Below are 27,755 nucleotides of genomic sequence, written 5' to 3' on the forward strand. Positions count from 1 at the left end.
CCACTGAGAAGTTGATAGAGGAAGTGTCCCCACCGACACTCTACTCATAACCACTGGATCTAAGGTGTCTGGTGAGGATCCTCTTCAGTATATTGGCTCAGTAGATTTGATGGTACAGTTCCTAAAGAGAGCTCTGTGCTGAGATCTCAAAGTCTGGAGTAGTGTCATTCCTAGGGCTGAGAGTGGGACCATCAGACATAGGGGCTGGCCTCAAAACTTGGGGGGCTAACTGGACTTCATTCGGAGAGGGTTGCAGTTTCAAGTGTTTGAATGGTGCCAAGGAAAGGGTTTTCATGGAGGTCTGTAAATTCCAGTTCCTCCTGGTATGAAAAGGTTCTCCAGGGAAAGAAATCTGGAGAGTGATGGAGGTTGGTGGTGCTCAGAAGTGTGCGCTGGCTTCAGAGTTGGGAGAAGGGCTTAGGACTAAGACTCCGAGTAGAAGTACCTGCAAGTTCTATAGAGCAACTTCTGACCTCAGAGCTCTGATGGAGCTGATGATACTCATTCTTTAAACTCTATATTTAGATGTTTCGAGAAAGCAATGAATGGAGCAAACATTTTAAAAGGTATTTTGAATGTTTATTGTAAATTCACACTTGGAGTATCTGATTTTCATTGACGTATTTTGTGCTCAGAAGTTGTTATATGCTTGTTAACCAGTTTACAAAAGCTATGAAACACAACAAACTTGTTTATAAACCATTCAGAGCCCTCACCTAAAGCACAGAAGGTCAAGGAGTATCTTTATGTTGACTTATTGGTTTCTAACTTTGCAAGTAGATGCAACAAAAGTCAGATTTACAGTTATGAAGTTAACTCAAGAATGTCTGTAGTGATTTGAATAGTTCCTCAAATAACCAGACGTCAGTGTTTAGCATGTTACCAAAAATTCACTTCCCACCTCTCATTTCAAGTTCTATAAGTCCACTGAAGCCAACTGACTCCTGCTTTGATGCCCTGTCTGTAATGTGTCAGAAGTCAGTTGACACTAGGTATGTGAAGGACTAGTTGACTATCCGATAAGCAAATGCTTATCAGATAGTCAACAGGACAATCGACTAGTCGCTCCCTTTCCCCTGCTGCCTCTATCAGAGGCAGTAAGGGGAGGTGGTGGTGGGAGTGGGGGGGACAGGGACAAAAGAGAGGGGATTTCAAAGCGCTTACGAGGAACACAGCCAAACTTGGCCTCGTTCTTGCTTTCATTGTTATGCACTGTAAAAAGTCTGGTCAAGTACATACACTACAGTAACTGGTTTCAACATTTGTTGGCGGTAAAGATAGAACTCCACATCTTATTATTTTGTCATTCTAGCTGTGCTGATGCAAATCCCTTGCTGTGGACAAGGCCCAACTCAACTTCAGTGAAGGTGGATCCACTTTATTCCATCTTTAAGCTCTGGCTATAGTGTTGTTCATAATTTATACCAGCCAGGGTCTCAAGTAAGATATCTGGCAGTTTGTGAGAGCAGTTAGGATTGTGCTTGTATTGCTTTGTCTAAATCATCTACTACTTCCTGCAGTTTATGTAGGCTGGGATGGACATTCTCCTCCATCCACTCTTCTACGGTGCACGTGTAGAAAACTCTCTCAAGGGCTGCTTGAAGCTCCTGCATCACAGCATTCCACTTGGCTAGAAGACTAAACAGAAGCCAAAGGAAGAAGTGAATAGAGCGTGTTGCATTGCATGTTATTCACAAGTATTATTATTCACAAGGATGCCAACTGCATCTACTTAATCTGCAATTAAGTCATGATAAAAGAGATGAGATGAGACCATTAGGTGATCCTTTACAGAGAAGAAATGGAATACAGTGTACTGTGCTGGAGCTTTAAAGTTTCACTTCTGCAGAAAAAGGTGTATATTTTACAGGACTGCAATGAATTGAATGCCGCAGGACTGTACCTTATGTTTGGGGGCTGCTAACCCCTGCAACTCTCTTAGGCTACGTCTAGACTGCAAGCCTCTTTCAAAAAAGAGCATCTAGACTACCACCAGTACTTTCGAAAAAGCAAGCCGCTTTTTCGAAAGCGCACCCAGGCAGTCTGGATGCTCTCTTTCGAAAAAGCACAGTTTGCATTACATAGCACCTTTTTTCGAAAGCACTTTTGAAAAAAGGCATTATTCCTCATAAAACGAGGCTTTCTGCGGTCGAAAAACTGCCGCATTCCTTCGATTTACTTTCGAAAGAACACACCAGCAGTCTAGATGCAGGGGAAATTTTTTTCGAAAAAAGGCCACTTTTTTTTGAAAAAACCCTGTAGTCTAGACACACCATTAGTGTTTACAAAAATGGTGCAAAAGATGGATGAGTTAAGCAGGAACTGTACTTTTTTTTTTTTTTACTTGAACCCTAACTTTGAATTACCGTATTTTCCGGCGTATAGGGCGACTGGGCGTATAAGACGACCCCCTATCTTTTTAATTAAAAGATAGGGTTTCATCTTATACCCCAGCGCCCCTCCGCCTCCTTTGCTCCCGGTGTCCCTGGTCTGCTGGAGATGGTCCCCAGCAGACCAGAGGCACCGGGAGCAAAGCCGCAGCAGCTTTGAAAGCCTCGGGGGAAGCCGGCGGGGGGGCATCCCAGGCGCGCCTGGGATGCCCCCCCGCCGGCTTCCCCCGAGGCTTTCAAAGCCGCGGAGGGGCTCCGGCAGGGGAGCAGCCCAGGCGCGCCTGGGATGCCCCCCCGCCGGCTTCCCCCGAGGCTTTCAAAGCCGCGGAGGGGCTCCGGCGGGGGAGCAGCCCAGGCGCGCCTGGGATGCCCCCCCGCCGGCTTCCCCCGAGGCTTTCAAAGCCGCGGAGGGGCTCCGGCGGGGGAGCAGCCCAGGCGCGCCTGGGATGCCCCCCCGCCGGCTTCCCCCGAGGCTTTCAAAGCCTCGGAGGGGCTCCGGCGGGGGAGCAGCCCAGGCGCGCCTGGGTTGCCCCCCCGCCGGCTTCCCCCGAGGCTTTCAAAGCCGCGGAGGGGCTCCGGCAGTGGGGCATCCCAGGTGCGCCTGGGATGTATACCCGGCGTACAAGACGACCCCCGATTTTTGGGGGATGGTTTTTAACATCAGAGGTCGTCTTGTACGCCGGAATATACGGTAGTAAAAACTTAAAAAACAACAAACAATCTAGTAGCACCTTAAAGGCTAACAAAACATATAGATGGTATGAGCTTTCGTTGGCAAAACCTACTTCTTCAGATGACCGGAGTATACTCACTTCTTATACTCCAGCCATCTGAAGAAGTGGGTTTTGCCCACGAAAGCTCATACCACCATCTACACGTTTTGTTAGTCTTTAAGGTGCTACTAGACTATTTGTTGTTTTTTTAAGTTTTTCCTGTTACAAACTAATTCGGCTACCCCTCTGAAGCTCTTGAATTAGTAGGGATTTAAGTCACCTAAAGCAGGTTTTCAATTTAATTTCCCCCTGGCATAATAACTGTTAGAAATTCAGTTTAACATATGAATTCACAAAATAGACTATAACTTTAAATAGGTTGGAAGGATTAGTTTATCAGTAAATATGGATTTCACCATGCACACACACAAACTAAAAAAAAAAAGTGATCAGCTGGCTTATAAAACTTTAATTAGCTGAATGTCAATGTCTGTCAAATGGTTATTGTCTGACTTCTTGTACCGCGGTGATTTCCCATGACTGTAAAAATGTAAATAGATACAATTGAAAAAATAAATGCTTAAAAATAAACACTGATATAGTCAGTTTATTTTGCCAAGCTTAACTAAATAAACTCATGAATTGCATATGCCAGTGGACTGGGAGTCAGAGGATCTGATTCTATTACAGATCATACCACTTCCTTTCTGAGTACCTGTTTTCCCAATCTATAAAATGGGGAGAGCGATATGTAGATCTGTGGATTAAAAGTACTATACTAGTTTCACTTCTGTGACACAGCAAAAGTTTCTTGTGGGATAATTCTATACTTGCATTTCATAGAGTCAAATTCAGATCAGGATACACTTCTTCTAGGAAAGATCTACATACTTCATGTTTGACTGTTTTATAACAATTAAATTATTTAATGCTGACTTATTCCAAATGCTGGTGTTCAAGCAGCACTTATGGAAAACTGCAATGGCTGGAGACCAAGTTTTCACAGAATGTTTAAAACACAGGCTTGATTTCCCATAACTTGCAAAGGAGTGCTGATTTACCTTAATGCATCTGGCTGAAAATGATGCACCATTATAGGATGAACAATCCTCCTCTTTCTGTGGAAGGGGCTGAACCAGCCAGTGATGTACCTGAAAATACATCACAGCTAAATATTCCATGAAACAGCAGTGACTGAACATAACATAAGAACATAAGAACGGCTGTACTGGGTCAGACCAAAGGTCCATCTAGCCCAGTATCCTGTCTACCGACAGTGGCCAGCACCAGGTGCCCCAGAGAGGGTGGACCGAAGACAATGATCAAGTGATTTGTCACCTGCCATCCCTCTCCAGCCTCTGACAGACAGAGGCCAAGGACACCATTTTATCCCCTGGCTAATAGCCTTTTATGGACCTAACCTCCATGAAATTATCTAGCTTCTCTTTAAATTCTATTATAGTCCTAGCCTTCACAGCCTCCTCTGGCAAAGAGTTCTACAGGTTGACTACACACTGTGTGAAGAAGAACTTTATTTTATTAGTTTTAAACCTGCTACCCATTAATTTCATTTGGTGTCTTCTAGTTCTTCTATTTAGGGAACTAATAAATAACTTTTCTTTATCGGCCCTCTCTACACCACTCATGATTTTATAGACCTCTGTCATATTCCCTCTCAGTCTCCTCTTTTCTAAACTGAAAAGTCCCAGTCTCTTTAACCTCTCCTCATATGGGACCCGTTCCAAACCCCTAATCATTTTAGTTGCCCTTTTCTGAACCCTTTCCAAGGCCAAAATATCTTTTTTGAGGTGAGGAGACCACAGCTGTACACAGTATTCAAGATGTGGGCGTACCATAGTTTTATACAGGGGCAGTAAGATATTCTGTGTTTTATTTTCTATCCCTTTCCTAATAATTCCTAGCATCCTATTTGCCTTTTTGACCGCCCCTGCACACTGTGTGGAAGTTTTCAGAGAACTGTCCATGATAACTCCAAGATCTCTTTCCTGATTTGTCGTAGCCAAATTAGCCCCCATCATACTGACGTATAGTTTGGGTTATTTTTCCCGATGTGCATTACTTTACACTTATCCACATGAAATTTCATTTGCCATTTTGTTGCCCAATCACTCAGTTTTGTGAGATCTTCTTGGAGTCCCTCACAATCTGCGTCTGTCTTGACTATCCAAAACAGTTTTGCATCATCTGCAAACTTTACTACCTCACTGCTTACCCCTTTCTCCAGATCATTTATGAATACGTTGAAAAGGATTGGTCCCAGGACTGACCCTTGGGGGACACCACTAGTTACCCCTCTCCATTCTGAAAATTTACCATTTATTCCTACCCTTTGTTTCCTGTCTTTTAACCAGTTCTCAATCCAAGAAAGGACCTTCCCTCTTATCCCATGGCCATATAATTTACACAAGAGCCTTTGGTGAGGGACCTTGTCGAAGGCTTTCTGAAAATCCAAGTATACTATATCTACTGGATCCCCCTTGTCCGCATGTTTGTTAACCCCTTCAAAGAACTCTAACAGATTAGTAAGACAGGATTTCCCTTTACAGAAACCATGTTGACTTTTGTCCAACAAATTATGTTCTTCTACATGCTTCACAATTTTATTCTTTACTATTGTTTCGACTAATTTGCCCGGTACTGAAGTTAGACTTACCGGTCTGTAATTGCCAGGATCGCCTCTAGAGCCCTTTTTAAATATTGGTGTCATGTTGGCTACCTTCCAGTCATTAGGTACGGAAGCCGATTTAAAGGATAGGTTACAAACCACAGATAATAGCTCAGCAATTTCCCATTTGAGTTCTTTTAGAACCCTTGGATGAATGCCATCCGGTCCCGGAGATTTGTTAACATTAAGTTTTTCTATTTGTTTCAAAACCTCCTCTAATGACACTTCAATCCGGGACAGTTCCTCAGATTCATCACCCACAAAGGACGGTGCAGATTCAGGAATCTCCCCAACGTCCTCAGCCGTGAAGACTGAAGCAAAGAAATCATTTAGTTTCTCCGCAATGGCTTTATCGTCCTTGATTGCTCCTTTTATAGCTCGATCATCTAGGGGACCCACAGGTTTTTTAGCAGGCTTCCTGCTTCTAATGTACTTAAAAAACATTTTGTTATTTCTTTTTGAGTTTTTGGCTAGCTGTTCCTCAAAATCTTTTTTTGCTTTTCTTATTACATTTTTACACTTGATTTGACAGTGTTTATGTTCCTTTCTATTTATCTCACTAGGATTGGACTTCCACTTCTTAAAAGATACCTTTTTGTCCCTCACTGTTTCTTTTTCATGGTGGTTAAGCAATGGTGACTCTTTTATAGGTCTCTTGCTATATTTTTTAATTTGGGGTATACATTTAAGTTGGGCCTCTATTATGGTGTCTTTAAAAAGTTTCCATGCAGCTTTCAGGGATTTGGCTCTAGTCACTGTGCCTTTTAATTTCTGTTTAACTGACTAGAACAGATGACTACAAACCAGACTAAGGCGATGTAAGAAGTGGTTTAAGTTGGAATCTACTTCACACTGTTGGAGACACCCTTGCACAGTTATCGAATGGATCGAATGCAGGCTAAATTAATGTTAGGGAGTCCAATTTGTCATTTTATGTGTCACCATTGAACTTGGTTGAGAGTGATAGTTTGTTTCCTAAGCCACAATGTTTTGCTTTTAACTTAAACACTAATGTTTTTCTTGTTGGAAGTTTTAGAAATTACATTTTGCCTTCAATAGCAGTAAAATTCTGATTCAGCAAAGACTTTAAACATGTGTTGTGATAAACAAGGATGGATTTAGGCAAATGTTTGGGCAATTTGCTGAATCCAGCTATAAATGTATTCTCTGCTGAGATCACTATTTCAGAGCAGAGAGTACTGTAATCCTTCACTTCCAACTAAGCTCAATAACTAAGAGCATTAGCAACCTTAGAGAAACAAATTTAACTTTTATTGCACCATTGATGTATATTATGGGCCCATCACTTACAAGGAGTCACAGCAAAAATACCGTTTCTTTTTTTTTATTACCTGTTTCTTTCAAGAAGTTCATCCACGGAGGGCTTCAGATAGAAACAGATCTGAGTCACAAATCTGAGGATGTCACTCCCTGGAAAGGTCCCTAAACTTTCACTGTACAAAGAGAATATGTCAGTCTCCAAAATTACTCTGTAGTATATCAAGAAGCATCTGACTAGCAAGTGAGGCTTTTACCTCATGAAAGTGTCAATTTCTAGATTGGAGAGCCCCAGCTGTTTCTCCACATTTTCTTTAACCTTTTCAGAATAGCCACCTGGACAAAGGAACCACCAAAGAAAGAGGAGAAGAAAAGTGAAGCCTTGAATGGCAAAAGGGGGACACAAATGGCTACAGTACAATTAAGGAGGGATTTTAACTCTGCTTCCACTGAAGTCAAAGGTAAAACTCCTATTCATTAACTTTAAGAAAAGTTTCTGAGGTTACTTTCCCCACCCATATAGTCTCCCAAAAGAAGAAATGCAGAAGACAGAATTGAGCCGTAAACTTATTCTACAGGTTGAGGCCCAATTTACTGGCTGATTGTGTTCTAGTGTAACTATTCAGGTTAGGGGCTTTTCCCCCCCCTGAAATGATTACACTGATTAAATTGCTAGGGTAGATGCAATTATACAGGTGTAAATACCTTTTACTGCTATAGTTTATGCCCCGTCCCATCAGTACCTTTATGCTGGTAAAGCTACTCCCATATTAGTGGGGCTGTACTCCTTTATCCACATTGGTATAGTTTAAGCAGAATAACGTGTGGGTGTAGACAAGGCCATAGAGTGAAAAGTGGTCCATGTAACCAATCTCATTTTTGCATGAGCAATGAGTCAAAAATCATTTTAAGCATATTTGTTTCAAAAACAATTCATTGCTTCTAATGCTAAAAACGATTATGGTTGAGAGAAGAAATCAGTGTCAAGTTATGAGCTAATCAAAAATAAAAAAGGATTAGTGAAATAAGGTTCTTATTAAACGAATACAACCACACAACGGGTGGAAACCACAGCAGCTATTAGTCATGCCCGTCCAAAATTAGATTAGAAACACATTGTTTGTGATCTAACAATTTTCATTATCACAGACGGGTGGTTAAATTTAAGAGGTAGTTTGATCTTACAGAACTTCAGTCACAGTTAATTTTCTGGTCAAACAGGTATTAGCTCTGACAAATGATACAGGCAGTGTGTACCGTTCTGTAATGCCTGCAGAGAGACAGCTAGCGATGGAATTCCCACTGGGAGAAGCTCGCATAAGACAGAGAAGTGGTCATACCTGAAATAAATAGTGTCCATTCAATGATTTGCTGTAAATAAATGCTGTAACAGTGCAGATTGTTAACATTTCATCCAACAGTCTCAGTGTGTTATACACATTAACCCATCTCAGACTAAAACACATCCTAACTCCTCTTCCAAGACACCCCTTTTACTGATGTGGAAACTGAGAAACAGATTACTTAATCTGCCCAAGGCAAATCAGGTAGGTCCAAGTCTGAGGCTCAGACTACACTTAAAATACTGAAGCAATGCCATGGCAGCACTTTAAAAGTGAAGGCATGGCTGGCACCAGTACTCTGTGAACCATCTAAACAAGGAACATAGATCTCAGTGCTGGGAGCCTGCTTACACTGGTGCTTTACAGCTCTAACTTGCTGTGCTCGGGGGGTGGGTTTTTTTATACCCCTGAGCAAGAAAACTGCAGTGCAGTAAAGCAGCAGTGTAGACATGGCCTACTTTAGAACTCAGGATTTCTGGGCCCCAGTTTAGCTCATACCTCTGTCCCATGAAAGCCTTCCTTTTTCCTTTCTTATACTTACAATAATTTCTTCATGTAGATTTGTGGTGTTTGAAATCATCACCACAGTAGTTTACTCTTTTAGCTACAGGTTGCACTTCTATAAACCAGAACTCTCTGGTCTAGCAACAATAGGGTTGTCAGATGGTTTCAGAAAAAATACCGGAAAAAAAATAGGACCCCGAGAGTTGTTAAGCAAAACCAAAAAACAGCGTGGCCCCTTTAAGATACACGTGGTGTGTCTTTTTGGCCCTAACAGGCTGCTGGCGGCCACCTGCCATCTTGTCTCCCTGCACTGGGTCGGACAGCTCCCCTGCGGAACCCAGTAAGCACTAGGGTTGCCAAGCTCACTCCTCATTGAGCTGGACAGCCCAGGATTTTCGCCTCCTGGCCGGGGAAAAAAAATCAGAAAGTACCAGACATTTTAGGTGTTCAGTATTTTCTGATTTTTTTTACTGGACAGGAGGTGAAAATACTGAACTGTCTGGTTCAATACCAGACACCTGGCAACCCTAGCAACATCTGTGGCCCAAGAGGACCATGGATGTTCCAGGATCAGAGAGCTGCAAGGGATGGGGGTGCAGGGCTGGGAGCCCAGTGTGATGGAGGGGGGAGGAAGTCAGGAGCTTGGCATGCAGCCCAGCTGAGCTGTAGCTCAGTTGGGCTGGGGGAGGCAGAAGCAGGAAGGAGCTGGAAAGCCTGGTGCACAATTCAGCTGAGTTGGGTTGGGGAAGAGGGAGTCAGGAAGGCTGGCACATGGTCCAGCTCGGTTACTGGGGGCGGGGGAGGGAGGAGAGGGGAACAGTGTGCGACCCAGCTGGGTGGCTAAAGGAGCTGGGAAGCCCCGTGGGGCAGCAGGAAAGGGGTAGGGTTGCCAGATGGTTTAACCAAAAATACAGAACCCCCCTGCCCTCGCCCCCCCAAAAAACACTGTTGAGGGGGACCAAAGTTGTTAAGCAAAAACAACAACCCCCCCCCCCCCAAACACACACACCAGCATGGCCCCTTTAAAACCTTTTTTTTTGTCTGTGGAACCAGGTAAGTGGGGTGGGGGGAGATCTCTGGGGGGCTCCAGGAGGGGCCTGGGGACTGGTTGGGGGGGCGGAGGCTAGGCCTGGTTGCTGAGTGTGGTAGGGTTGCTAGGTGTCTGGTATTTTCACCTCCTGGCAGGGAAAAAAAAAATCAGAAAATACCAGACATTTTAGGACATTTTAGGTGTCTGGTATTTTCTGATTTTTTTTACTGGACAGGAGGCGAAAATACCGGACTGTCCGGGTCAATACCGGACACCTGGCAACCGTAGAAAGGGGGTGGGGATGGCAACAAGGGGGCCAGAAATGACCTCCCCATGTCCAGCAAAATCCCTCATCCAGGACCAATCAGTCCCGAAGGCGCTGGATCAGGGAGGTCCAACCTGTAGAAGGAGATACTTTTAAGTGTTTAACCACATTTTTATGAGCCCCCATTTTCAAAGATTTACTGGACTGGGAGTTCAAGCTACATTCACATTTTTCATCCTGTGAATCAATGGTTCCCAACCTTTTTAATACCAGGGGCTGGCAAACCCACTCACAAACTTTTGGTAGATTGGTAACATTTTATTTGCATATTTTCAATAAATATTCAAATATGCAAATAAAATGTTACCAGTCTGGTCTAGCAAACCCATTCACAAACTTTTGGCATAGTGTAAAAAGCCCGACCCTAGGGCCCCAGTGCCAGCCCTAATCCCTAGAGCCCTTCATCCCTCTACTACCCCCCCCGTGCCAGCCACTGACCCCAGAGTCCCCTGCACCCAATCCCCCCAGTGCCAGCCTCTCGCCCTCAGAGTCCCCTAGTGTCAGCCCGCCTGCCCCAAACGCCTCAGTGCCAGGCTCCTGTTTCCAGAGCCCCACTGCACCTAATCCCACCAGGTTCCCTGTGTCAGCCCCCAACACTAGCCCTGTCCCCTGTACCAGTCCTGCCTCCCTAGCCTCCTTATTACTAGCCCCACCCCCAGAACCCCCCAGTGACAGCTCCTCATTCTGGATGATACGGAGCCCCCTCGGTGTCAGCCCCCCCCACCCCCAGAGCCCGCCAGCACTACCCTGCCCCCAGAGACCCTGTGCCTGCCCCACCCCTCTCACGTAGCCCTGCCTCTGCCTCCCAGTGGGAGGGCTGTGCTGAGCCTGCAGCGTGGCAGCCAGGCCCCAGCTGAGTGCTGTGGCAGTCGGGATCCGCTTGGCCCCAGCTGAGTGCCATGGCAGCTGGTCCCCTGCCAAGCACAGCTGCAGCGATTGGCCGGGGCCGAGTGCTGTGTGGAGCCCCACGGCCGCAGGACTCAGCTGGAGCCAAACGCCACGTGAAGCTGTGCTGCTGTGGTAGCTGGGCTCCACACGGAGCTTGGCCCTGGCCAAGCACTGCAGCTGCCCATCACATGGCCCTGCCAGCTGGGTGCCATAGCGGCCACTGGAGCTGGAATTGGGACCACAGTGAAGCTGCCCCAGCAGGAACAGCTTCACTGCCAGGCCACTCACCCTGCTGCTGTGTGGGCGGGGCTCATTAGCAGCTAGGGGTGTGGCCTGGTGGTGTGTGGCAGCCCAGCAGGCAGGGGTTCGGAGCCCACCGTGGGTTCGCAGACTGGTGGTTGGGAACCGCTCCTGTGAACGATAAAAAATAACTTGTACTCTCAGAGTGCAAAAAATTTCAAGGGAATCTGTGGAATGGTCTTTTTAAACAATCACTGTCTGTAGGCCATTTAGTTACTTAGATTTGTTCTGTCGGGGTTGAATACTAGTATAGGATGAGGAGAGTGGCTTCCATGCATCTGCAGAAACGTGAAAGAAGAGTAAAATATACCTCAATTCAGCGTGGTACAAAACAGCATTTAAAAAGGCTGAAACTCCAACTTTCAGTTTGCCATAAGACCAAACTATCGGAGGTGTCTCCAACAAGAGACATTTCTACTAATTAACCTCCTGTGCTACAAAATACAAGATCACTAGTTATGAATGTAATTGAATGAACATGAATTTTTTTTACTCCCAGGTGTAGCAAATATTAATCATCACTTGGATTTAGGCCTGGACAGCTTTGTTTTTCCCTCCACACTCCATTGCCTGGGGCGAAGGACTGTAAGGAACCTTATGAGACCTATCAGCATTACTCAGTTACTTGGGGAGGAGCTGTGAGTGAGCGACATCAGGCACTGCAGTATTCCAGAATTCCCTGCAGTACTTTGGCTCCTGTGGAACATCTCTTGATGCCTATTTTGATAGGCTACGTCTACACTGGCCACAATTTCCGGAAAAGGGATGCAAATCAGGTAAGTCAGGATAGTAGGAATAAGAGATCCTCTGGAAAAGGGCTTTATTCCGGAGGATCGCGCCAGTCTAGACGCTTTTTTTCCCCTGATTTGCATCCCTTTTCCGGAAATTGTGGCCAGTGTAGATGTAGCCATACTGTTTGGTGGGAAATTGTTTGCACAAATTCCATGCAATTGCTTTAAGGATAGTCCTTACCTTTGCCATCCAGTCAGGGCGATACCTTGGAGCATATCAGCAGGGATGCTGTTTGCTACTTTCAGCCACTGGAGATGGTTTTTCAGGTGGTGTCCAATGGGGGTCAGAGACTGATTCACGCCACTTGCTCCTTTAAAGGCACTAGCAAACCACAGCTTGAGGAAGCCACACTTGCGGTACTTTTCAATGAGAAGCACTGAAATAGAAGACCAAGGTACAGCACAAGGTGTTCAGTGTTAGCCACATTTATTCCTGTTCAGAGGAATTCTGGATTTTAAACCTCTGAGTTTGAGCTAGAGGGAACCAGAAACAGTGTAACACTTTTACTGACTGAAACACACAGTCCATTTATTCACCAGAGGCTACTCTGGTTGCAGTCTCTGAAGCCAAAGTCCATTTGCAGGCAGGTGTCTGCCACTGGCTTTTAGTGAGATTCTTGCTAGCTACAAGATCAGTCCATATTTTCATGGTACTTAATTTGGGATCTGATTCTGAAAAGCTCACTAATACTATTGGCTTCAATGGGATTCCTTACATGGCTAAATGTTATTCACTCGAGTAAGGGCTGCAGAACTGGGCATCTGGAATACCCTGCAGATGTTACAGCAGAGTTCACACAGGGTCAATTTCTTCTTTCACTCTAAGATAAATCACAAGTTACTCTCCCAAAGATTTACACTGTATCCAAATCAGAGCCAATATGAATACTTAGAACCTTAGAGATTAAACTTAAGTCTCCTAAGAAAGCTGGGGGTATATTGAATCTGTGGAGCACCAAACAGCCATTAGGTGTTACAGTAACAAAGTCCTACACTGCACCTAAAACATTGATCAATCAAGCTGCATTTCTCAAGGCTGTAAAAATGTAGCTGCAGCTAGGTCAATGGAAGGATTTTTCCATTATCTCCACAGCTGTCACCTGTTGAGGTGGTGGATTTACTATAGAGATGGAAATGTTTTCACTGCTGTACGAAGTAGCTACACTACGGTGCCACCACAGCACTTCTAGGATACATATACCTGAAGCATTTCAAATTGGGGATATGAATGTTTACCTGGTTAACCGGTGGGAGCTAGGGGAGCTCTCAGCCTGCTGTGGGCAGGGGGCTGCTCTGGCCAGGTTGGAGCAGCTTCTGTCTGCAGGGTGCTCTGGCCTGCCACAGGCAGGGGCTGCTCTGGTGTCCTGGCTGGAACAGCCTCTGTCTGCAATGAGACCAGGTGCCCCACAGGCAGGGGCTGCTTTGGCTGGGACACTGGAGCAGCCCGTGCTTGTGAGGCACCCTGACTCTCTGCAGGCAGGGGCTGCTACAGCACCCTCTGGCCCGCCGCAGGCAGAGGCTGCTTTATGATGGCTGGTACAGCCCCTGCCTGTGGCAGGGGGGCCCGTCCAGCCCCTCCGGTCTGCCCGCTCCTTTAATTGGTTAACTGGTTAAACAATATGTTTAACCAATTAACCCGTTAAACAGGATTTTACATCTCTTATTTGAAAGCAAAATCTTTAAGGCCTGATCTAACTTCCATGAGAATCAAACAGGAACTTTTCCTCTGACTTCCAGGAAATTCGTATGAGGCCTTTATTGTGGGATTTTCAGAAGTGTTCATTAGTGGCCTGACTGGACCCACTGAAGAAGAACACTCAGTAAGCTTCAGCAGGAACAGAGCTAAGGACTTTTTACAATGACATCCCTTCTTGACTATACTGATGCCCAGGCCATTAAAAACAAGATAACATGGTAGACATGAAAATCCTTCACAACAAGAGTACAGACAGACAGAACAGGTACAATTCCATGAAGTTAAAGCAAAAGGTGTGATAGTGTGAAAAGGTTAGAGATTCTGATGACAAACAGAAGGTGTTAAAAAAGTGATGCCGGCAGTTTAAGAAAAGGGTAGGCTAAGATTATCTTTCCATATATTTTGATAGGAAGAGGCCCGACTTCCCTTGAAAAACCTTTTCAGCAGCAATAATCAGTGTGCATAGATTCTAACAAGATCTGTGTAGTTGTCTCCATTACTTACAGAGATGGGTGCTGCAGCAAAAGTTTCTGATGTCAGAGGACCATGTGATATAAGAATTAGAACCTGGCTATTTTTAAGATTTAATGGAGAGTTTTGCATACTCTGAGAAGTTCAGAACCAACAGCACAAACCTTTGCCATCCTCATCGAGATCCGGCGCATAGTCCCAAATCATTGGCTCCATCAGCTGAGCTACCCCAGACTCTAGAAGGAGCAGAATTTGTTTTAAGTGATGCCGAATGGTCAGTTAAAGCTGCAGTAATCAGCTCTCAATCAAATCCCACGGGATGGGTTTGTCAGCCGCGGATGCAGATGTTCTCTACCCAGACAACAGACATGAGCACAGGCAGATCCAGAGCACAAGTCCCATCTGGCCTCTTCCACAGTGAGAGGCAGTTCAGGCTCCATTCAGTCCCTAGATTCTTTCCTGAGACTGTCAGCAAAGGGCCCAATCAGTGGGCCAGTGAGTGACCATCCATAAGATGGAACCCATCTATTGCCTAGACTAAAGCCAGGTCTATATTGTAGCGCTGCAGTGGCATGGCGATATTGGTACAGCTGTGCCAATGCAGCATGTCCAGTGAAGACGCTCTATGCTAACAAGGGAGAGACACCTCCAAAACTGGCATAAGCTACTTCGGCGGAAGAAGCTCTCCCACCGACACAACTGTGCACATGAACACTTATGTTGGTGTAACTTATGTTGCTGGTGTGTGTGTGTAAATATTCACACCTCAGAGTTTTGCTGAGATAAGCAGTAGTGTAGACACAGCATAAGAGTTCTTCATCTCCAGCCAGGCTCATTATCCATCCCCTGGGCTTACCACTGCATGTGCTCATGGGAACAAAAATGTAGCACAAAGGTTTAATCTTGTATTCTTTGTACATATAAAGCTTCCACCAACTTCAGTGAAAATTAGGTATGTACAAAGCTGCAGGTTTGATCAATAGTTACTATATAAAAGATTAATTCACTTTAAACATTGAAGAAAACCCGGCCATGGAGAAGCCACTGCCAACATGAGTAAATGTTGCAAAAATTCAGTGTTTAACCCAAACTCCATTTTAAACTGTTCAGAGCAGATCTTAGTGCTAGCGTGGCGACAATGCTGATGGTTGCTTAGGTCCCTGTTTATACCAGGACTGCACTCAAGTTTAGCAATAGTTGGAAAAAGACTAACATGAACAAGGCCACAATTCAGCAGTCCCACAACTTAGTTCTGGGTGACAGGCCTATACTCTCCTATAGACAACCACCTAACCTCAGGAAGATTCTTACCAACAGCCACAGGGCATACCACATTAAAACTAACCCTGGAACTTTCCATGAAACAAACCCCGTCACCAGCTTTGTTCACATATTTACTCTGGAGGCACCACCATTGGACCTAACCATGTCAGTTATACAATCAAAGGCTCATATTCCTGTACATCCAGCAATGTGCTATATGCCATCATGTGCCAGCAATGTCCCTCTGCGATGTATATTGGACAAACTGGTCAGTCACTTCGCCAGAGAATCAATGCTCACAAATCAGACATCTCCACACAGAGAAACCTCTTAGCCGACATTTCAATCAAACTGGCCATCCCCTTAAAGACCTGACAACATGTGTCTTATTTCAAAGAGATTTTAACACCAGATTACAGAGGGAGACTTCAGAACTTTTATTTATGCTAAAATTCGACATGTTGTGAAAGGGCCTTAATTTAGATGATAATTACCTAAAGGGGAAGGTGGTCATAATGCCCTGCACCCTGTTGGTGCCCTCCCTGTGGGGAGTGGATCCCCAGGTGAACAACGTGCATATTTGGATAGATAACCTTGGGATACTTCCCTCAGGATGCTCAGAGCCATAAACTGCTGTTATCTCCCTGCCTGAGCAAGAGAGAGCTTTCCTGGAGCTTAAACTGTGTGTTACTTCCTTGCCACACCAGTCTGTGCACCTGGCCAGCAAACTCTGTGAGCCTGCCAGTCTAGCCCAGGCCTTACGGGAATGTGCAGTGAACCCCAGATCCCAAGTTCCTGAGAGACATCACCTGTTGTGTCCAGTCTCTCTCCCCAGATACTCACATTAGAAAGACATTACAAAGACAGCCTCCCCACCTTTTGATATTCGTAGTAACACCAGAGTAGCCACTTAATTGATTCTTACACTAAGCAATTTCCTCCTTCCTTGTCTCTTCCTCCTCCCCTTGCCCCCACCTTCTATTCTATGTAGCTGATTCATTACTGTATAATTTGTTTACTTCTTCATTGTATCCCTCTGTTATATAATGGTCATGCCAATTCACTTTCAGAATATGATCTGAAGAAGTGGGTCTGGCCCATGAAAGCTCATCACCTAATAAACCATCTTGTTAGTCTTTAGAGTGCTACATGACTGCTTTTTTTGTTTTACCAAGATCAGACTAACATGGCTACCTCTCTGTTACAATTCAGTTCTAGTCATCACTGTTACATGCACAGTAATAAGGTGCAATGTTAGAGACACCAGGTCATGGCTTCTCTTCATGATTCTGTACCACTAGCCTACAAGCACTTCAGTAGAGATCAACTCCTGACTGGTGCACAGATACTGCCCAGGCAAGGGTGGAAGTTTAGTAAAGCTCCATGGGATTTTTGTAAATGGTCAGGGAAGACAAAGACCCACTCATCATGGCACCTTGCTCTGCTAGGTACTTATATGGCATCCCTGATATCACAGTATCTGAGCCCCTCTCTGTCTAATGTATTTATCTGCAGGGCTGGCCTGTGAGGTGGGGCAGTGTTGTTATCCCCATTTCACATAGGGGAAACAATCACAGAGTGGCCATGTGACGTGCCCAGAGTCACTTAGGAAATTGATGGCAAAGCAGGGAATTGACACACGTGTTTCTGAATCTAGGGCTGTGTCTACACAGTGGCGCTAGCTCGAAATAAGCTACTCAAATTGAGCTATTATTGGAAGCTTATTTGGAAACAAACTGCTATTCCAACAAGTCCCTTAATCCTCATGGAACAAGGTTTACCAGGACGTCGGAATAGCAAGCCCGTTATTTTGATTGCATTTCAAAATAACAGGCATGCTGTTAAGATGCAGAAAACGCTATTTCGGGATACCGGACATATCCAGAAATAGCGGTGCATTCTAGACATACCCTAGGACTCTAGCCACTGGACAATCCTTCTTTTCTCCTTAGTTCTTTGTGAAATCACTGAATGACAAGTTGCCCAGTATGGTGTTTCAAACACGAGCATTTAGACTTTATTATGCTATGAAGTTATGAGAGGTGTCCTGCCGAGCTTACATACCTGTCAGTGTTTCCTCACTCACCCCTCTGAGCATATCATCCCATACAATGGGCTTCACTGCTGGATGAGACGAGACCATGCAATTTGCAACAGCTTTCATGTGGGACAGACACAGCTTCTCTGTGCTGTTCTCTTCTTTCTGCAGCCATTGCTTTGATTCCTCACCTTCACCAAGATAGTAGACCTGGGAGCACCAAGCAAAAGATCCTACTTTACTGTAGAGGCTCTTTTAATATGTCTCCTACTTCATCCCTATCTTCTTATTCTCCCTTTGGCTTATCAGAGAGAAGACAAAGGGGTAGGGAGGAAGGGATTCCCTGTCTGTCCCCCCTGAGCTTGTAGCAGGCAGCAAGCACAGAGACTTCACGTGAAAGATATTAACTTATAATAATGCAGTTTAAATCTCATCTCACAGCTGGTGGCATGCCAGCCTCAGTAGCTTTCATGTGGGGCTCTAAGAGCCCAGGAAAGCCTCTGCAGGTTGTAGAGACATGTGTGTTGTGATGACAGAAAATCTGCACAGAAATGAAGGGGTTAAATATTTTAATGAACTAAGCTACTTAACGCATTTTCAGTGATGCTGCAAGTTAGAGTAACCACTAGGCAGAACCTTGAGCAGAACAGCGTAAGAGTCATCCCATCTGTTTCTGAATCACACGTGGGAATGATGGAGATTCCACAACATCTCTACGCAATTTATTGTGGTGTTTAACCATCCTGACAGTTAGGAAGTTTTTGCTAATGTCCAAGCTAAACCTTCCCTGCTGCTTCTTGTCCTATCATCAGAGGTTAAGGAGAATAATTTTTCTCACTCTTCTTTATAATAACTTTTTAGGTATTTGAAAGCTGTTACTTCCCCTCTCAATCTTCTTTTTTCTAGACTAAATGAACCCAATTATTTCAATCTTGCCTCACAGGTCATGTTTTCTAGACCTTTAATCACATTTGTAGCTCTTCTTTGGACCTTCTGTAATTTGTCCACATCTTTCCTGAAATGTGGCATCCAGAACTGGAAACAATATTTCAATTCAGGCCTAATCAGTGCAGAGTAGAGTGGAAGAATCACTTCTTGTGTCTTGCTTACAACACTCCTGTTAATACATCCCAGAACGTTTGCTTTTTTTGCAAGTGTTTGACTCACATTTAGCTTGTGGGTCCACTATGACTCTTAGATCCATTTTTGTAGTACTCCTTCCTAGACAGTCATTTCCCATTTTGTACATGTGAAATGTCCTAAGTGGAGTACTTTGTATTTATTCTTGTTGAATTTTATCTTATTTATTTCAGACTGTCTCTAGTTTGTCCAAATAATTTTGAATTATAATCTTATCCTCCAAAGTACTTGCAACCCACTCCCAGCCAGATATGATCCACAAACTTTACAAGTGTATTTTCTATGCCATTATCTAAATCGTTATCTAAATAGAAACAATGGTAAAGCTCTGAAAATCACATGGAGCTGTTACTGGGTTTAGAGAGGGGTAGGTGAGAGATCGTGATCCTGGAAAAAGAGGCCTGAGTTTCCAAAATGGACAGGAGATTTTTGTCAGCAGAACATATGTTCTGTTGGTTATTATTTGCAGAAGTGGATAGGAGTCATAGCCCAGGACCCTACTCCGCTAGGTGCTGTAAAAATCACAGAAAAAAGATGCTCCCTGCCCCGAAGAACGTAACTAAGAAGGAACTTGGCCAGGATAATGAGACTAATATCTTAGTTTGAAAAAAACCAACCCCAATATATATTTGATACATAGTATATATTACCAGTTAGGACCTCAAATTTGAAGTCTGCTCCAAAGTGGAAGATCTTTCAGACTATGGATCTTACTCAAGCCAAATGCTGAGTTAGAACCATCTTTCTGGAGCTAATAATGTACTTCTATTAGTTCCTATTTAAAAATAAATTGCTTCCATTGCAATCACATTTAGATTTAGCTTCTCAGATCTGAGATCTTGCTAGTTTCCTTGCTTGAAAAGGGAATTTCACTCAGATGTGTCCTCAGCATCCATGACTGAAATCTGGAGTTTCTGGTACACCCAGCTACCAAAAGATTTCTAAGTGAATCTCTGCTTTGTCCCTCATCACCAGAGAGAACCTGTGTTATTAGGAAGTATCATACCTCATCAGAGCCTAAGTGAAACCATCGTACGCCATCATGTAGTGTCACCACCTGGTCAATCATTGCACTGACCAGCCTCAGGGATTCCTCTTTGTGTGGGTTGAGGGCATTTGGAAACATCTCCACCTCCCGGAGGTGAGAAAACTCTTGGTGTTTTAGAACAAACTGCAGGAGAAGAGATGTACAGATGCAACCACAGAATAACTGCAGGACTGGCATAACTATGAAACTGACTCATGTCACTTTGGGACCCAACAGACTCCACTGTTACAATTCTGGAAATGTTGCTGTGCATAGGAAAATGACAGAGGCAGAGGACTAGCCAGGGCCAGACACAGCAAAGGCAGGGCACATTCTGATGTTCCTATTCCTTCATAGAGCATCTTATCCCAGAATACTGCTAAGCAGTGGCTGTTCTCCCAGATCAGAGGGATGTGCACACTCCATCATCTCATCTCATTCTTGTAATCAACATGTGTACACGGGATCACATGGATAACTCTGGTTACAATTGCATCGGCTGTGTGTCTGAAACCTACAGCAGAGAGGGAAGTGGCAAGGCAGGTGGTATGGTAGCCTGATTGGGCTAGGTGGTGGAATTTGCCAACAAAAACAATCTGTCTGTTTATCTGTTAGGGGAGGAAATATTATCTTGTTAAAGCCTTGGAATGGGAGGCAGGAGAGGGTTCTATTCCTGGCACTGCTAAGGCCTGCTGTGAAGTCCTTTCTCTGTGCTTCAGCTTTCCCACATGGAAACTGGGGATAACTGTCTCACTGGAGGAGTTGAAAGGACAAATTCATTAATGTCATTGGGGTCCTTTGGGACTGTTGGATGGAAGATGCTATTAAAGCTCAGTCATATTATCCCCCAAATGCTAAACACTAGCAATGTCGATGACCCATAGCTATTTGCTGCTGTGCAGAATTTCCTATGCTACATAACATCCTCCAAGTGCAGAAATGTGCTTACTTCCATGTGTCCAAAGGTCTGCACCAGAGGGATAACTTCTAACTCGTGCAGTTTTGCCAGATTTAAAATCTCTTTAATCTCTGAGGCACTAGGAAGAGAGCGAGAGGGAGAAATCGAGAGAGAGCACACATACTTGGTTTAGTCACACCAGGCTCCCTGAACAGAGCATTTAAAGTTAACCAAAGCCAGTAAAAGCTCTTCACAGACTTTACTGACTGTATAGGCTGCAATTCACTGTATAAACATATATGGTAGTGAAGGCTTCATGGAGTTAACAGTGGACAGAAACACTAACACAGTTGGAAGGGAAAACAGAAAACCAAGGCTGATATTTAGCCTGGATACCAGGGATAATATTACCTTTACGTGTGAAAATTATCCTAGGATTCTTAGTGACCATGTGTGGTCAGAAGCCTACTTTTATTTCTAGTCTAAAAGCTGGCATCTTTTACAGATTTTACAGATTGGGGAAACTCAGCCTAGAGGTTGAGTGATTTTTGCAGGGCAACCGAGAGAGGTAGTGGTAAAGCTAGGACTGGACCTCAGGTGCCTCTTGTTCAGGATATCAGACCACACCTCAGCTCAGCACTGTATTGGACAGAACTGTCTCATCTACTGAATCGCCTGCACTACTTCCTTGAGTTTTCCCAACAGGTATCCCAGCCAAGTCCTGACTTGGCCCAACAGACAAGAGCCCAAGGCTGTGGACCAGAAGTAAGGTGAAGGGCTGATTTTAAATGCAGAAAAATTCAATGAAAAAAATGCCAAAGCTGTATTCCTGGTAGACACAAATGGGAAACAACAAATACACAATCACCAGCGGGACAAGTTCTCCTTCATTCCCTCCCTGCTTTGGGAGTGAGGGGAGGCTTGCTGTTGCATCTTCATCCCCTTCATAATGCATTTTCACTTTCTCAGCCTCATATTGCAGCTACCACCCTGCCACCACACCCCAATGCAAAGACTATATAACACTCCTTTTGGAAACAATTAGTAACAGATCATCAGTGATTCCTCTGGACTCCTAAGATTGGCATATGATACTTCTCTCCCACCCCCAGGAGCTTCTACAAACTGTTCCAGATGTTCAGTCCAAGAGGCAGAAACCAGGACTCAGCCCATAGCCTCCTCCATATCAGTATGAGAAGGCCACCTAATAACCCTTGCAAGACCCATCTGACTGCAGTACCTGTAAGCATGTTTTGCTCTGAGTGGCTTCAGCTCTCCCTCATAAGGAAACATGTCCTCATACTCAATGAGAAGGCCATTGGCACCAAGGATACGAAATAAAGGAAAGATCTACAAGAGAAAGAAACCACGGAAGATTTGTGTCTGGCGTGTAATAATGCAATCCATGTTCACAACAAACAAGTCTGACTAGCCCATGTCTCACAGCGTTCTGTTGCACATAACTCAAGGTAATGGCAGCAGGATGTGAATTCCTCATGCATTTGCAAAGCATTCCCTTTATTTTGTGTGGTGAATTTAGCACTAGTGGAGGAGGCAGGGATGACAGCTTATTCTGCATCAAATAGAAATCCTAAATCATTATTTCCTTCTAGGAAAGGAGGGAAGTTACTGCAGTTTATCAGTAACATCTTAAATAAGATTTACTGAGACATTTTGGCCTCTGGATAAATCACATTTTCCGCTCTCCTCAATCAAACCCATTTGATTCACAACATTCTCACTTGCAGTACACACGTGACCTCCAGCTAAGGACTGAAAGCATTTTGGAGTTGATTCAACACTCTGATCTACATACAATAGATGTGTTACCTCAGCCAGGTAGGAGACCTTTGGTGGAGCACCTTTGAGATCCAAGTGCACTAAGTGCAGCCCAAATGGGGAGGAGCCCATCATTTCTTTTCTTCTTCTATCTTCTTAGCATGGCAACTGACTTCAGAAAAAAACAATTATTTTACTTAGGGAAAAGCAGCAATGTTATCACTGGGAGTATTTTCTTAACCAGGGGAAGAGCTGCACCTATAAAAAGATACTAAAAACACAAGCTAAACCATTGGTGCTGAAATGTAGATCACAAGCCCAGTTCTATTCCCAGCTATATCAGATCCATGACACTGGCACGTAAGAGAGCAGAACTGGATAAGGGATTCCTGGCTTGTAATTCCTGAATGGAGAGCGAGTTGTGAATTTTACACATCTGTGGCACCTTTTACCCAAAGACCCGAATGTGATTCACAGCCAGCCATTTAACCTCCCTGTTCCTTTGTGAGGAGACAGAAAAGAATCATAGAATCATAGAACCATAGGAAGAGACCTCAGAAGGTCATCAAGTCCAGCCCCCTGCTCCAGGCAGGACCAATCCCAACTAAATCAACCCAGCCAGGGCTTTGTCAAGCCGAGACTTAAACACCTCTAGGGGATGGAGACTCCACTACTAATAAAAGGGTTATTCTTATCCCTGTGCTATACAGATGGAGACATTTGGAAAGAGTGACATTGACAGTTCAAATCTCAGAGGGTTGGTCTGTGTTAGTCTGTATCTGCAAAATCTACAAAGAGTCCTGTGGCACATTAAAGACTAACAGATTTATTTAGGCATAAGCTTTTGTGGGTAAAAACCACTTTGGGTACGTCTACACAGCAACATTACACTGTGTTATTTCACTAGCAACATTACGCTAGTTATTTCGAAATAACATAGTCTGCATCTACGTAGCAGGCAGTTATTTCAAAATAATGTCAAGCTGGAGGACTTCTTACTCTGACTCCTGTAACCCTCATTGTACGAGGAGTAAGGGAAGTCGGAGGAAGAGTGCTCTATTTTGAAGTAAGTTCTGTGTAGACACTCCCAGTTTTGAAATAAGCTATGCAATTGATGTAGCTCAATTTGCGTAGCTTATTTTGAGTTAAGCCCTGCTGAGTAGATGCGTGCTTAGATACATCTTGCATCTGATGAAGTGGTTTTTACCAACAAGAGCTTATGTCCAAATACAGCTGTTAGTCTTTAATGAGCCGCAGGACTCCTCATTGTTTTATTGATAGTTCAAAGTCAGACAGGACGTCAGTGGAAGAGGGTTGGTTCCATGTTGTAAGTGGACAGAAGATGCAGCTAAAACATGTTGTGTTCCAGGCTACGCATCTATCGCCAGTGAGAATCTGGATGTTGGTCTGAGGCCACACGGTAATTAGATTAACCATGCTGAACACCACTTTTTTATGCCCCACACCAGCTCCCAGGGCTTGTTTACAGTCACATCTGCGGATTTAGTTTGACTGTTCTTTAGGGATGTAAGAGAGAAGTCGATTAGATGATTACCCAATAAGCCTAAGCTTATCGGGTAGTCGAGTTGACTACTCACATTTCCCTGTCCACTTGCCCACCTCCTGGATGTAAAAGGAAGGTGTTGAGGCCTACCCAGAATATGTCAAATGAGCACCAGTTTAATTGTAATTGAAAAGGAAAGGCAGCATTGTGAGATACAAGAGATGTAAAATAAAAACAAAATTTGATTAGATGACCAACAATAACCCCACTTTTAGGGAAGTAAGTAACTCAGACAGCGATATGCAACAAAGTGCTGATTACCCCAAATGGAGCAGACGAAAGTTTTGAAAGGGCAGAACAAGACAACAAAAATCTAATGTCAGCAATTGTCAGGAGAGTGGAGGAAAACTGAAATACCGAAACAGGGTATATAAAGGTTGGATGGAACAGACCAAGGACGGACGGGTTGCGAATCCAAAAAGCTAGGTTTGATCAACCAGGGTTCGCTCCCCGGTGCTGAATCTTGCTGCCGCACATAAGCTCCGAAAGGGGAACAACACCGGTCGTAAGTTGCAATGAAAAATCCCAAAAAAGGAGAAACATAAAGAAAAGAATATCTCCTGAATCTAAGCAATGCTTCTATCTTAACGTGAGTATTAGATATTTGTTAACTCCATAAATTGTTTAAAGGTAAATCAGGAGGGTATGTCTGTAGGAGGAGTTATTATTTCTTGTTTTTTAACTGTACTGTTTTTCTACTTTTTATTTGTATATTACACGGTCTTAAAAGAACCAAAGAGGCAGAATTGATTTAAATGAAAAATTAATTATAAAGTAAATAGAAAAATAAAAGTCTCAGTTTAACCCTAAAAAGAAGTATTCCTCTGTCGGCGGTTTCAAATCCTCTACAGAACCAAACCTGGTTACAGAAACTGGACAAGAACAGAACATCAGAGTAGCCGTAGAAAGCAGGAACCCCCCCCCCGGCCCAGGAGCGAACGCTGCGTCTCTCCAGAGGGGAGGAGAAGTGGAGCAGCTCAGGGCTGCCCCCATCGCTCCTGTGCGCGGCAGCTACGGAACCACCTTTGCTCCCCCCCACTGGGGGTGGCCGGGCCAGCTGCAGCCCCCCCCCGGGGCAGTTGAACCCCCCCGGGGCAGGCCGGGGCAGCTGCAGACCCCCCCCGGGGCAGTTGAACCCCCCCCGGGGCAGGCCGGGGCAGCTGCAGACCCCCCCCGGGGCAGTTGAACCCCCCCCCCGGGGCAGGCCGGGGCAGCTGCAGACCCCTCCCCCCGGGGCAGTTGAACCCCCCCCGGGGCAGGCCGGGGCAGCTGCAGACCCCCCCCCGGGGCAGTTGAACCCCCCCCGGGGCAGGCCGGGGCAGCTGCAGACCCCCTCCGGGGCAGTTGAACCCCCCCCCCGGGGCAGGCCGGGGCAGCTGCAGACCCCTCCCCCCGGGGCAGTTGAACCCCCCCCGGGGCAGGCCGGGGCAGCTGCAGACCCCTCCCCCCGGGGCAGTTGAACCCCCCCCGGGGCAGGCCGGGGCAGCTGCAGACCCCCCCCCCCGGGGCAGTTGAACCCCCCCCGGGGCAGGCCGGGGCAGCTGCAGACCCCCCCCCACTCGGAGGGGGTGGTGGTGGTGGCTGCGGCACTTGCAGCCCCTCCCCCCTCGGGGGAGCCGCCTGGCGGGCGGGGGCAGAGTGCGTCCGGCCCGCGGCACCCACCTGCCCCTTGCCACGCTCCCGTCTCTGGTATGGATTGCTCTTGTCTGTGCTGCCGCCCATTCCCTGCGGTCCCTCTCGGAAATAGATTCCGTAGCCTCTTTCCTGGCTGCTTTCCAAGCACCGGATCGCTATCTGGCATGGATTACTCTTGCCTGTCCCTTCCCAGCCTTATTAATCGGCTAGGTATTACTATGGCCTGCCTCGAACCTTGCCTATGCTCTATCACTCTGAAGTAGATTGCGTTAGCCTATCGGCGAATCAATTTTCATACCTCCTGCTCCATCATTCTGGTGTAGATGGTTTAGGCCTGTTTTGCTCATTGCTCTGACATGGATTACTCCTGTCTACTGCCTTTTCTTGCCTGCCCGATCACTCCGCCTTGGATTTCTCCGGTCTGAATTGCTCGCCGGCTTTCTGTGTCTGGGATGGATTGCTCCCGCCTGTTCTCCAGCCTCAGCAGTGGCTGCTGGAGGGCATCGCTCCGCGCTCCCGGGTGGGCGGTTAGTCCGCGCGGCGCCGGGTGCCGGCCGCGTCCGCAGCGCGATGGCTCCGCAGAGGCGGGCGGGGCCCAAGGCTGCCGAGAGCGGCGGGGGCAGCGCGGACAGGGGGGAGCGGAGGCGCCTCAGCAGGTACCGGCGCGGGGTGGCCCGGCTGCTCCGCCGCGGAGGGGGCGGGTCCTGCTTGGCTGGCCTCGCGGGGCCCGATCCCCTGAGGAGCCGCCGCTCTGCTGGCGCCGCCTCAGACGAGCCTCCGAGCCGCGCGGCTGGGCCCGGGGCCGGCCCCCCAACAGCGCAGGGCCCGCGCGCCTCGCGCTCTCCCCGCGCCTTCCCCTCCGCGCGCCCGGGCAGCGGCCGCCGTTACCCAGAGCGGGCGAGAGGCCCGAGCAGCCCGGAGCCAGGCCGCGCGGTCTGCGCGCTGCCCGCACTGGTGGCCGCGGTACCGATAATCCGACCCCTTAATTTTCGTGGCAGCTGAAATGTATTCTCGTCTCCCAAATTCTCAGCAACATCAAACATCGATTATATCCGCGTTCCTCAGTCTTTTAAAATAAATCCCCCCCTTTTCAAATGTTTTATAAGTACCCCCCGTGCCTACAGTTTTCAGAGAGAGACATTTTTTTCTACCATTGCAACACGTGTGTTTAAAGAAATTAATCGTAGCCACGTGGGCAATTAAACTTTTAGGTGTAAAAAGTACAAAAATAACAAAGCGCTGTAAAACTTAAAACAAAAATTCTGTTTTCTGCAAATTTCAGTTGTTGATGTACCCCCCCCCCCCCCCCCCCCAGACTTCTCTCAGGTACCCCTGAGGGTACTTGTGCCACTGGTTGAGAAACACTGGATTATATGAAACTTTACCTTCATGAACAGGGCTTGACAAACGGTGGTGAAACCTACTCGCAAGACCCGCATTGCGCATGCATGTGCCACCGGTAAATGGGGCAACCGGCTGAAATCTACTCACCATGAGCGAGTAGATTCAGTGATTTGTCGAGCCCTGTTAGTGAAGGGTTTGGATGCTTCCTTTACCAAATGTTTCTTATCTGTAATAAGTTTTGCAAGAAAGGTACTGTTCCTCAAATAACAGGTACTGGGCATCTGCTCAATATTTGTACCTGTTTTTATTAGGATTGGCTTTCAGTGGGTTTTTTCATAGATAATGGTATTGCATATTTACTATTTCATTCAAAACACTGTTTCATAGTTAATAATGCAAATCAATAAATGCAAAGAATTTCCCCAATCCTGCAAAGACTTATGTCATGGTTGAGGGGTGTTGGTCCAGACCTGAGTGATACTGTGACCCTATTCAGTAATGCGTGTTGCAATGCACTCAATGAAACTTGTAGCGGGGTAAGAGGGAGGGCATGAGTTTATGGGCCAGGAGATTCAGGCTGCTGTAGGGGGCATGCTTGATAGGGGAAGAAGAGGGTCCAGTTGGGAGAGGGTATATCGATGCTCCCTATTTT

The 27,755-nt window shown here is 45.7% G+C and overlaps 2 protein-coding genes across 9 annotated transcripts in view; one reads left to right on the forward strand and one right to left on the reverse strand.

Annotated features, from left to right (window-relative positions):
• Positions 1-549: 549 nt before the first annotated feature.
• HEXD (hexosaminidase D) lies at positions 550-26,197 on the reverse strand. Of its 4 annotated transcripts, none has more exons than XM_006132387.4 (13): positions 26,058-26,197; positions 22,612-22,732; positions 22,022-22,131; positions 20,833-20,920; positions 19,863-20,027; positions 17,743-17,926; positions 14,580-14,651; positions 12,430-12,625; positions 8,325-8,407; positions 7,325-7,403; positions 7,142-7,243; positions 4,165-4,254; positions 550-1,638 (listed from the first exon to the last, which is right to left on the reverse strand). In XM_006132387.4, exons 2-13 carry the CDS (start codon positions 22,693-22,695, stop codon positions 1,470-1,472), a joined length of 1,422 nt encoding a protein of 473 aa, XP_006132449.2. In that variant the 5' UTR covers positions 22,696-22,732; positions 26,058-26,197; the 3' UTR covers positions 550-1,469. The 4 variants fall into 4 exon arrangements, with proteins under 4 accessions (XP_006132449.2, XP_075759657.1, XP_006132448.2 ...); XM_006132386.4 differs by lacking the exon at positions 26,058-26,197 and adding an exon at positions 25,787-25,995 and having other exon boundaries at positions 551-1,638; XM_014578222.3 differs by lacking the exons at positions 550-1,638; positions 26,058-26,197 and adding exons at positions 3,547-3,643; positions 25,787-25,998.
• The window catches only part of OGFOD3 (2-oxoglutarate and iron dependent oxygenase domain containing 3), a 78,483-nt gene continuing 76,868 nt past the window's right edge, over positions 26,141-27,755 (forward strand). For 3 of the 5 annotated variants that reach the window (XM_075903545.1, XM_075903544.1, XM_075903546.1), the window contains exon 1: positions 26,281-26,415. In XM_075903545.1, coding sequence (XP_075759660.1) covers positions 26,330-26,415 — 86 coding nt within the window. In that variant the 5' untranslated portion in view covers positions 26,281-26,329. Of the gene's footprint in view, positions 26,416-27,755 lie in introns of all 5 variants that reach the window. The other 2 variants (XM_006132382.4, XM_075903543.1) reach the window with 2 other exon arrangements.

The sequence above is a fragment of the Pelodiscus sinensis genome, chromosome 20, assembly GCF_049634645.1.
Source record: "Pelodiscus sinensis isolate JC-2024 chromosome 20, ASM4963464v1, whole genome shotgun sequence".
Lineage (NCBI taxonomy): Eukaryota > Metazoa > Chordata > Testudines > Trionychidae > Pelodiscus > Pelodiscus sinensis.